Source organism: Artibeus jamaicensis, unplaced genomic scaffold, assembly GCF_021234435.1.
Source record: "Artibeus jamaicensis isolate MK-2021 breed Jamaican fruit bat unplaced genomic scaffold, CSHL_Jam_final contig_233, whole genome shotgun sequence".
Taxonomy (NCBI): Eukaryota; Metazoa; Chordata; class Mammalia; order Chiroptera; family Phyllostomidae; genus Artibeus; species Artibeus jamaicensis.
Window position 1 is genome coordinate 44,167,609 of NW_026521486.1, and position 12,503 is coordinate 44,180,111.

Below are 12,503 nucleotides of genomic sequence, written 5' to 3' on the forward strand. Positions count from 1 at the left end.
GAGTGGAAGAAGGGAGATTACAGGAAATATCTGTACTTTCTGCTCAATTTTTCTTTAGGCCTAAAACTGCTCTAAAAAAATAAAGTCACACATAAAGAAGAGTCATAGACAAACAACCAAAACATAACAGGAGCAAGAAATACACCTGTGTTATTTACACTACTGGGATCTGGCAGGGTTTGTACGCTGTATAACCCCAGCAAAAACTGAGACAAGTGGTTATAACAGGTCAGAGCCGATTAAACTTGCCACTTTCTGCAATGGGGAAACAGGAAAGAGTTCAATCAGTCAGTGACCTAATCCAATTTCTGTATTATCAAAGTTCAAGGTTAAAAATCCCAGACAGCTAAATGTAAACATACACATTCATCTCTGGTCCTTCCTAAATGCATGAAATAAGTATATGGGAAGACTAACAAGGCATAAACATAAAAGAACACAATGAACACAAAAGAAAACGCAGTAGGCAAGAAAAGGAAATTCTGAATATGTAAAGCGGATGGAAACAACTGTTTAACAAAGCCAAGAAAGCTGAAACTTAAGCCTGTGTGGAGGGGCAAAGTGAAAAAAAAACCAAACTATTCATGTGATAGGATCCAAGAGAAGCCCAGGAGTCAAAAACACCAGTTCCTCTGAGGAGGTGACTGTGTGAGGGGTAGGCCTGGAAAAATGCAGAACTGATTGAACACGTCTACAAAGGATGGTTAGACTCCCACCCTTCTGGCTGGAAGCAGCACTGGCCAATAAAAACAGGTGAGCCACATAAGCAATGCCACATTTTCTAGTACTCACAACAATAAAGCAAAAAGATATTGGAGAGATTCATATATTTATATTTGCCTCTAAATGTCCAAAGATGATCACTTCAACATATCAGTATTGATATGTTTTACAATATATTGTTGTTAATAATATATTTACATCAAAATTATTGATGAGATATTTTATATTCTTTTTACATACTAAGTCTTCAAAATCAATTGTACATTTCATAGATAGCACGTTTCAGTGGATAACCACATGCGCCCAGAGGCTAACACAGCTCCCCAGAAGGTGAACTTGAGGACATAGACACAGAAGCTGAGGAAGTACTGCACTGAAGATGGGGGGTCAAGTAAAAGTCTTCGTACTGAATGATGAGATCCAGGCCCACTGGACTCTTCATGTCCCTCTAGCTCCAGGCCAATTTATATGGTTCCCTGGCCCTCTCATTGATCTTCAGAAGATGGGACAATTCCCCTCTTGGAAGTCTCTTCAGCCCAAGAGAAAAGAACAACTGACAATGACCTTTGGGGCTTCTCCCCCAATGATACATGAAAAAGGCTACTTAGCAATCCAATTACTGGATAGTGAGGCCCCTTGTTGACTTGTATGACCAACACAGGATTTTCAGCATTTTAGTCATAAATATGAAAAAGTGGGAAAGGATCAGCAGACATTTTAGGAAAACTACTAGCACAAGAGAGGCCAAAATAAAAACAAAGCAGAACTAAAGTGAAACAGGTATGTCAGGAAGCAGAAAACAACTTACAAGCTATGATTAATACTCGCACAGACATAGATATTACATCCATGAAACAAAAGCAAGGTTTGTGAGAAGAGATATTAAGAAAACAATGTAAGTTGATTTACTGATGATAGCCATTCTGACCTGTGTGAGGTGATATCTCATTGTGGTTTTAATTTGCATTTCTCTGAAGATTAGTGACATTGAACATCCTTTCACATGTCTATTGGCTATCTGTATGTCCTCTTGGGAAAAGTGTCTATTCAGGTGCTTTGCCCATTTCTTTATTGTGTATTTTTGTGTGTGTGCATGGTTTTTTGGTCTTGAGTTTTATAAGTTCTTTATAAATTTTGGATATTAACTCCTTATCGATATATAGGCAAATATGTTCTCCCATTGCATTGGTTGTCTTTTTATTTTATTGATGGTCTCCTTTGCAGTGCAATAACTTTTTAGTTTGATGTAGTCTCATTTGTTTATTTTCTTTTGTTTCCCTTGCCAGAGAAGATATATCCAATAAAATATTTCTATAAGCAATATGCAATATTTTACTGCCTATGTTTCCTTCTGAGATTTTGATGGTTTCAGGTTTAACTTTTAAGTCTTTGATCCATTTTGAACTTATTCTTGTATGCTGGCAAGGATATGGAAAAAGGGGAACCCTTTTACATTGTTGGTGGGAATGCAGGCTGGTGCAGCCACTGTGGAAAGCAGTATGGAGATACCTCAGAAAAATTAAAAAGGGATCTGCCTTTTGACCCAGTGATCCCACTTCTGGGAATTTATCCAAAGAAACCCAAAACAGTAGTTCAAAAGAACATAAGCATGCCTATGTTCACTACAGTGTTATTCATGATCAAGATACGGAAGCAGCCTGAGTATCCATCAGTAGATGAGTGGGTAAAACGACTATGGGACAGTTACACAATGGAATACTGTTTGGCCATAAAAAAGAAAGTGTTAACATTTGCAACAACATAGATGGACCTGGAGAGCATTATACTAAGTGAAATAAGTCAGTCAGAGAAAGACAAATACCGTATGATCTCACTCATGTGTGGAATCTAATGAACACACTGAACTAACAAGCAAAACAGACAGACTCATAGATAGTGAGCAGGCTGACAGCTCTGGGGGCAAAGTTTAGGGGGTGGAGGGATGGAACAAAAAGAAAAAAGGAATCACGGATGGACGACAGTGTGATGACTATGGGGCAGCAAGGGGCATAAGCAGGATAAATGGTAATGGAAAAAATACAGTAACTTTTTAAAAGCATAGGGTTAAGCCAAAAAAAAAAAAAAAAAAGAAAAGAAAGAAAACAATGTAAGGAACAGAAATGAGAAAATAGTGATCAATCCAGGAGATCAAATATCCAAATAATACAAATTTTGGAAAGATCAAAGAGAAATTTAATGTGAAAAAAATTATCAAAGAAATGATGTGATAAATTTTCTCAAGTCAAATGGCGTTTCCAAATTGGATTAGCATCCTAATAACCTAGGAAACCAGATGGAAGACATACCCACATGGAGGCACATTGTCCTGACGTTTCACAACCACTAGGATTTAAAGAGACAGTCCACAACACTTGAACAAAAAGTGTCACAGGAAATCAGAAAACAAGGCTTTCAGAATTGTGAAGCAAAATAATCTAACTTAGAATTTTATACTAGCCAAACTATCAATCAGGTGTGAAATAGAATAATTCCATTTTCAGATAGAAAAAGTTTTAAAAAACTACCTTTTTTTACCAGGAAAATATTGGGGGATATAGTCCACCCAATGGAGGGAATAAATTTTAAAAATAGAAATTCATGGGATTTAGGAAACAGGAAATTCAACAGAAAAGAAACTTGAACAGATTTCCTTAGATAATAATGAAAGGAAAGCACAAGATGACAGCCATGTAACAGGTATAGAAAAGCAACATTAATCAGAGCAGGAGAAAGAGGGACGTGGTAGCAGTAGATGAAGAAAAACTTCAACTGATTAAACCACAGACAAAATTCATAGGTCTCACCAAAAGTTTGAGGAATGATAACTTTCAATATAGAAAAAGTAACTAAATAAAACTGAGGAAGTTTAACTTTAGAGAAACTAACTTTAGAGAAACTTTACACACACAAAGAGGATATTAATCACAGTACCACCGTGTAGCAATAGAATTAATGGATCCCTCTGCCGTGCACACAGTTGTTGAGAGACCTCTCCTGCTTCAGACTCCCAACCATCTCACCATGTCTTGTCCCAACCTCCATTTTGCATCTTGCTGTTCTTTGCTTGGCGTGTTCTCCACATTCAGAATGTGCCTTCATTCCCCTGTCCCATGGATATGTTCCCAGCTTTCCACATCCACTGCCACAGACCTGCTTACCTACTCCGTCCTCAAAAGCTGGCCCCAGCTCCCCAAACCTCCATTCTTTCCAGTAAAGTATATCCAGGTCTTCCTGTGAAAATGCACTCCTTTTCCTCCTGTGTTAGCAAAGCCTTTGTTCCTACTCCCAGCATTTATCCCAGTTGGCCTTGAACCATCCACCTCATTATCCCACTTACCCAAACAGAACCCCTGCTTCTCACACAATCATTCTGGATGTCATTGTACCAGAACCACACAACCAAGTCTGTGCCTCTTCTGAATGGGACACCACAGTTTTCTTGGCACCTTGAGGTCAATTGGTTAGACTGTCTCTCACATTCCCTTCCTCTGTGGTCCCTGATTCTGGCCACCCACATGCTCACAGCTCATTTCCACATTGTTCTTGGTAGCATCCTCTCCTCTGACCCACTGCTCCCCTAATTCCCAAACCTCTTCTCTGCTCCCCATGGGAACTGCTTTTCCGTTCTATACAAACTTCCCTGTATCTTCAGATTTAATCTCCTCACAAATGGTTCCCTCTACGTTTTTGGTGGTCCCCTCTGTGTCTGCTCAAAGAACTGCATTTGTCATTAAAAATTAAGGTGGTCTACTCAGACTCTGTTTCATCTGCTAGACTTTAAAACTTGAATTCAGAATGGAAGGCCTTATTAATAACCTGAAGCAAAGTAGTCCCTCAATAAATGTTTACTGATATGAACAAAGAGTATTATACAATTAAATATCCATAATTACAGGCCATTAAAGACTCCAGTCTTTTCATTTTCTTTCCCTACTGTAAACTTTTCATTTCCCACTATGCCTCTTTCAGTAATTCATGCCATCAGTACAAATATGCATCTCTTGTGGCCACAGAAGGACAATGAAAGGATGTTTGGTCCTTCGACACTAGGAGGAGACAGGTCGCTAGGGAAACGTGCAGAGGGGAGTCATTATTTCACTGGGACACAGTATCCCAGTTAGAGACACTTTCTGTGACTGTGAGGAAGAAAGCGTGAAAAGAAAGGGAAGAGGCAGTAATGCAGAATGTTGAAATGGGTAAAGATAAATGAGGCTGTTACATATAAGAAAGAGAAAGAATGAGAGGGGAGAAAAGGAGGAAGGGGAGAAAGGACAGGAAAGCGGTACAGTGTATGTGGTGTACATGTGCGTGGCCAGTGGGGATAATGCTGCCGACAGTGGGTACCCCCAATTATTCCCGCATGCACAAACTGCAGTGTCTTTGACACCAGACTACCTTGACACATTCTGGTGCAGTCCTGCCAGGGTCCGTGTGGATCCCACGTGAACAGGTCCTTCTTCTCTTCCACAGGGACATTGAAGGAATAACGTACATCAGGGTTGTATAAATTACCCACGCACAAAACCTCAATAAAAATACAAAGGAGCATACAATTAATTCATAGAAGATACAGCCTGGCAAGATATCATTATATATTTAATAATAATGCAAAGCCAGTAACCATAACAGTTTACTAATATGATTAAACCTAAGTCTTACTAAGAACTTCTGAGCACTTACCTGCAAAACAAGCTCTTCTTCCAGCCGATCAGTACTGTTAATTCTTTCAACAGAGTTGTTTGAACCACTGTATTCAAAAATAGCTCCGTGTACATTGATTTCTTTTTTTGCCTTACTTACAACAAAATTTCCATTCAAAAGAAAGTTCCCCTGAGTGTCAGATAATGCTGTAAAAGAAAGGGACTCGTGAAACAAGAAAACCAGTCGCCAGCACAGAAACCGTTTTTAACTTTTAAGATTCAAAGCCCTTTTTGATATTAAGAATGTAAATGTAACTTTGTATTGAGACAATAAACTTTATTTTGCTATAATGTGGTATATAACCCCTAAGTAGGGAAACTTCAGGATATCAGCCAAAGATACTAAAATAAATTCACCCTGCACTTTTCTGTATGAGGTGGGTGTCTCCCTCCCAAGACAGCAGCTTTGGGAGACACGGAGGAAGTGAGAAAACAGGAGGAAGTCGGGGACACAGCGACACATCAGCTACAACAGACCTGCTCCTCAGTGGCAAGGACAGAAAGAGCAGCTAGACCGGGGCGATATTCCACTTATACTTATCTTACAAAAGAATGTACAAAGCGTTACAGTTCTAAGGTCAAAAAATAATAAAAACTGTTAAAGTCTAGGGTCAGTGTTTGCAAAGGCATGCAATGACTACATGACTCTCTATATAAATGTCTGGATCTCTTCCACGGAGAAACATCCTATTACTGTGGATAAATTGCAAAGCACTGCGCTTTTTTAATTTTCAAGAGGATAAATAGTATTTTAAATTTTACACTAATAGAAACCCCATATTAGTCAAATACTTTTTGCTCGCTTTTCTAATATACTTCTCAGTGGAACAACAACCTGTTTGGAAAGCGCGTGTTTGGTCTTCCAGGGAACCCCACCCAGGGCACACAAGTTACCTATGGCTACACCCCTTGAAAATGCAACCCTGAAGTAATTACTGCCAAATTAGTTTGATAGTTTGGTGTCTGTATGGACAATTATGACCACCTTTATGTAATATTACACTGAATTCATGAAGGACCAATAAAGTTCTACATGTATCCTACAAAGGATAAATTCCTCTATATAAATCTGCATTTTATCAAAAGTGCATAGGTCTATTTAAGGGAGTATCAGTTGTATTAAAACTAAGGGAAATAAACACAACTTTATGGAGAAAACCTGTATATATTTTATTACTCTTAGTTACCAAAGCAAATTTCATAAGTATGTTTTATAAATCCCTTTGAATGATTTCGTGTTTATTTTGCTCATTTTAATTTAGATTTTGATATTGTCAATAGTGGTTTTCTTACTGGGTATTTTGATATTTTATTGGTGAGCATCTCTGATTTAAAAATTAGAACTTGGGCAGAATGTGTTTTCCATTCCTAAGAAGATACAAATATCTACATTTGGAACCTAGGAAAGACATTAACTAAATGTAAAAGGATAATCAAAATATTTACATTTGACTTTCTCTAAGAATTTGAATTCTTTGCCTTTTTATGGAGGTGAAATTTACATAACGAAGTTAACCATTTTAGAGTGAACGATTCAATGGCATTCAGTGGGTTTTCTAATCACCTTTTCCATCCAGTTCTAAAACTTTTTCATCACCCCCCCCAAAAAAAATCCTGCATCCATTAAACAGCTGTTCCCTTCACATTTGACTTTATAATACCAAATGTAATCCCCGAGATGAACTGTTCATTAAAGATTCAAACCCTCAGTTGCAAGCATTGATTATTTGAGCCAATATTTCGCATTTTGTTAATGTGAAGCAGGTACTTTTGATTTCAGCCCTATACTACACACTCTAGCGAAATATTGGGGAAATTCTGGGGAATACCACACACTCTAGCGAAACTGTAGGGAATTATACATAGGTCAATATCAAAGTATTATTCAGGCAGAATGAGGAGGTTTGTAAAACATTCTCTTCATCTTCAGGCTTAAGAGAAATTTCTTAAACCTAAAAGCTAATTTGTAAATATAAATAAATGAACTTTAACTTTACAAGTAGCTAAAAGACATTATAAAGTGGGCCAAAAGTAGGTTTGCAGTTCTTTGTATGGGAAACACAGTAATTAATAAATACTAATGCAAGATCAATTCTGTGTTTTGCATATGCACAGCTTTAAACCTACCTTTGCCCTACCCTGTATGCTATGGCTATATTCATTAAGGTATAAAAGCATGAATCTATAGTTCTTTTTCTGTCTTTAACAAAAAAAGCTTTTAAAAAACTCTAAATACATTTGCTACATGGTAAAAAAAATTAAGAAAGTTCTTTAAAACATCTAACCCGAAAGAAGTCTCTAATTAATTTTAGAGTAAAAGATAGAAGATTTGTTCTAAATACACATGCAACTTTAACTAACTGTAACCTTTGGTTATCTGAAACACTCTCATGGGAATAAACTCCAATTCCCTTTTCAGAATTTGGTTCCATAGTTTTCAAACAGGAGACAGAATATGGCTCAGAAGAAAACACGCATCGGGAGTCAGATGACCCGAGTTCAGTATGCACTGAAGTTGCACGTTGCTGAAAGGCTTCTCCTTGCCTTCCAAGAATTTACATCAACCACAGACCTCCATGAAATCACACACGAACCACACATTGGTGCTGTTTACTAGAAGTGTTTACCGAGGTAATTGTCATCTTCTGGTTTTCCAGAATAGCTGTGCTGAAGAATGTCAATGTTTGTTGCTCCTGAGGGAATCTTTACAACAACATTATAACCTGCAATACAATTTTATACACGTTAACTTTCCCCCCAAAACACAGAGGTCCCAGAGGCTATTACTTCTGGATGATGGAAACATGTCAATAGTGTAGACAATTTTGTTTTTTCTTTAATAAGTGATGCCAGTGCTTATTCATTTTTAAATCAATGCTTTATACAAATTACTAAGAATCGAGGAAAAAGTGATTGTCGTCTAGAAACGTACAGAGTTTGGAACCCTTAAAGCACATTTCCTAATTTTTCTTATTTCTAAAATTCTGAATATAGGATGAGAATAAAACTACTGTTAGTTCCTGATATATTTTATACTCATATCTTTTTGAAAATTTGACTATTACTTTTACATTTGATATTTCTTCGAGGTTTTTTAAAAATACAGGAATCCAAATGCTATTCGCAAATCAAGCAGACATCAAAACAGTTGGTCACTGCTCTATGTGTGCACAGAGACTTCGTAAACAGCAAAATAATGTGAGTTAATGAGAAACATATTTTTCTTAAGCTTTTAGTTTCTAGTGGAAGCAGAAATCCCTATAACTACCTCCAAAATTTTACATTATTTTTATGTCTGCTACCAAATTCTCCAGAGAACAGCAAAGCATTTACTTGAGAGAAATGAAAATATTTCTATTTAATGAAAATTCACCAACACTGGTACTGCTCAAAAGATGAGGAAAACTACATTAAACATATATGAAGAATGGAAAATTTTCACTACACTAAAAACACTCATGTTATATAGTTGTTCAAATATTCTCAGTCGCTCTTGCGATATTAATTCTAAGTTTTTCCTTTTCCTCCTTCTAATAGATGAATAAAAGGAGGTGAATTTTTTCTTGTATATTAAACTTTGATAAATATGAAATGAATTTAAGAAGAGGAAGTTTAAAAGAGCTCAGTAACATGAAATTACCTTGCATGTTTTTAGAGTAGCCTCATTTATATTTAAGGCATCACATTAAAATATAAGGTGGTAAACGGTCTGAGGATTCTGTAGATACTATATGATATGGTTGTAGGTATCAGTAATTTTAATAATTGAGAATAACTTTAATCATGATTTTTTTAACTATACAATATTCCTATGACCTTCACTATTTGTCTTTCCTATTGTTTCTCAAGAAAGGAATTCCTAGACATGGCAAAAGTGACAAGACGAAGGCCACCACCAGGGGGCAGTAGCGTGATAAATGCTATATGACCCTGCAGATGAATTTAACGTCTTTTTTCATTTTCAAACAGTTTAATCCATAGTACAATTTGGCAAGATTAAATATATAATAGTAATTTGGCACATAGGGTTTTCTAAAGGAAAAAATGTTTTTCAGTGAATACAGACTCGCCTTTGATAAATGTGTGCCATTAGTTATAAAAAAGGGATTGAATATGTATGACTCCTGTAGAAAAATGAATCTTAACAAAATACATAAAATCATCTAGTCACTGAGACTCATAAGCATCATCATAGTGAAAAGTGTACTAGACTTTTAATATGAATAAAAATGTAAATTTTGTTTTAAATTATACTGTTTTAATTGAAGCAGTTCACACCATCTTAAACAATGATGCTCAGACACATGTGAATGTAGTTAAAAAATGAACACCAGAACTGTAAAACATATTTTTATTTTTCAAGGGAAATCTTAAAGAGCTGCTTTTATTACCAAGAAAAGAAAAAAAATGCTTCCCAGAAAATTTTAGAATGGAAAATACCTGCTGTATTCTCCTAACGATTGTGAAGAAAAATTAAATCATGGCCAAATATCAATGAACTCTGTAATCCAGATCCTTCTTAGAAGAGCAAATGTAATAATAATTCTCTACCCACATTTTTTAAAAGATTTTATTTATTTATTTTTTAGACAGAGGGCAAGGGAAGGAAAAAGAAAGGGAGAGAAACATCAGTATGTGAGAAAAACATTGATCAGTTGCCTCTCATACGACGCCCACTGTGGGCCTGGCCTGCAACCCAGGCATGTGCCCTGACTGGGAATTGAACTGGCGACTCTTTTGGTTTGCAGCCCATGATCAATCCACTGAGCTACACCAGCTAGGGCTTCTAGCCACATTTAAGTTAATGGTTTTATCCTGTACCTTCAATCAGCATTTTCAATATATCCTCAATAAGAAACAAGATAGGACAGGTCACACCAAAAAATTTTGTTCCGATGATGAAAAAATACATCAAAGCAAGTTTCCTGGAAACGTTATAAGTATATGCATTACAGATGACAGGAACAGCAGTAAGAACACATCGGTGACTGGGGGGCCTGTTCAAACATCATTGTCAAACAGCAGTGGATATACTCTAATAAAGGCACCTAATATATTTTAAAAATTGGATTTGCTTTGAGCCAGTGAATTGATTAATTCAAGGACACATCTGGTATAAGACTTAATTTTTCATATTTAGAAAAAAAAATTTTAACAACCATTTTTAACTAAGAGTTTAGAGTAGCACAGCAGTAACAATCATGACTAGTATACCTTCATTGTATACACGATTATTATATAAAATACAGGGAAAACTAGAAACAGATACACAGCCTACCATAATGAGCACTGTTGAAGACCCCTGCCATCGTCCGGCATGATGAATTATCCCCACCGCACACTCCACATTTGTCTTTCCTGGCCTTGGAGTTTAACACATGATCACAGCCAGCTTGCTTCAAAATACAAAAATTAAAATTAATATTATAAAAATGACTAATGATAAACACGGATCTTTATAAAAATGATCTTTTTGTTAAGAACTTAAATTAGGTTCCAATATATTTAAGTTTAATTAATAGAAAATTTGAAAGAGCAGGATTTTTTTCATAATATCTACTAGCATTGTTATATACCAATATTTTCACCTGTCCCATGGTTGAAAAAGCAGTATTTTTCAGAGAGCCATCTACATACCTCCTGCATCAAAATCACATAGGGAGGTGCCTAGGAAGTCAGAGTCCCAGATTTTCTTACTGAAAACCTTGTAGGCGAAGCCTAGGAATACACATAGTAACCAACACTGACAGTGATGCTTATAGCCATCATTTGAAAGCCACTCTTTAAAGAAGTGTAATGAATTCAAAAGGGACAAATAGTATGACTATGTAAGTAACACATTAAAATACCTCCCAAAAGAGGTCTTTCGTGACTTTTTTTTAACTCATGACATTAGAACTCTGGAAATAAACTGAGTACAACTGAAAGTTTATTTCTCCAAAATTAATATTTACAATAAAGTTTGTGAAAAAGAACAAATACATAAAGGTGAAAATAAATGGTTTGCTTCAGGAGTCTAAAAGCCCGAAGTGCAGACGGTATCTTCTGCCATAACCTTTAGTTCTACAGAGTACTCCTCCAAATTCAGTAATCAGAAAACTAATAATATTTTATAAACCTCATAAATTTTTACACACAGGGCAAATATTTCCAAAATTAACATTTCAACCGGGTATTTTCTGAAAGTAGTATGCATCTATGTGTCCAGGGAATCGTGTTTTTTAAATTTTATATGACTTTCTGCCATTAATGTAGATGAAACAAGTTTTTCAGGCCGCCGAGCCCCCTTTTTCTAGTATTTAAGGCATTCCAATGTGTGTGTTACTTTACGTTCCTTTGAACATCTTATTAGTACTTTGTGGGCAACACCTTTTATCACCTGGATAACCGGTATTGGATGTTTGGTTATTGGGAGAATTGGCCCTAGCAAGTTCCACGGAACCAAAAGAATGAGTTCATAAAATTACATTTGTATCCTTTAGACAGCATTCACTATCCTCGTTTTCGAATTCATCACCAGTTTTTAAGATTACCAGGTGCAATGTATGTGCTTTAATTCGGGGTCTCAGCTGCTCACCAAGAATCTTGTTAAATGGCCCACCTAGTTCCAGTCTTCTCCTACCTCAGCACATTCTAAACATTCTACCATGAAAATTAAATTACATCTCTTGCTCAATCCAAGTCCTTCTAAGAACCTCCAAGGACTTCAAGAAAACGCATAAAATACCCACCAGCTAGCCCCTACTTCCAACCCTGGTCCCTTACACCTCCTCGCCTTTCTAAAACCTACTCATCCTACTCAGTCCTCACACACTCCAGGAGCAGTCTCCAAAGCCTTTAACCACCTCCCCATAAATAAGACACCCCTTCCTTAATAACCCCAGCCACCTTGCCGATGACTCAATAGCAGCGCGTTATAATTGTCTATCTGCCTATCTCCCTCACGAATCTGTGAACTCCTTGGAGGTTAGTACTCTATTCCATCCTTTTATCTAACCACCTAGTAGGTACTCAGTACATGTTTGATACAGGTACCCAAGAAGTAAGAGAAGATAATGGAAAGAGGGAGGGAGGATATCA

General features: G+C 36.6%; 1 protein-coding gene across 1 annotated transcript in view; it reads right to left on the bottom strand.

Annotated features, from left to right (window-relative positions):
• ADAMTS20 (ADAM metallopeptidase with thrombospondin type 1 motif 20) overlaps positions 1-12,503 on the bottom strand; it is a 165,952-nt gene that overhangs the window by 72,141 nt on the left and 81,308 nt on the right. The window contains exons 15-18 of the mRNA XM_037162336.2: positions 10,702-10,819; positions 8,051-8,146; positions 5,404-5,570; positions 5,119-5,248 (exon numbers count right to left, since the gene is read on the bottom strand). Of these exons, the coding sequence (XP_037018231.2) occupies positions 5,119-5,248; positions 5,404-5,570; positions 8,051-8,146; positions 10,702-10,819 (511 nt within the window). The remainder of the gene's footprint in view (positions 1-5,118; positions 5,249-5,403; positions 5,571-8,050; positions 8,147-10,701; positions 10,820-12,503) is intronic.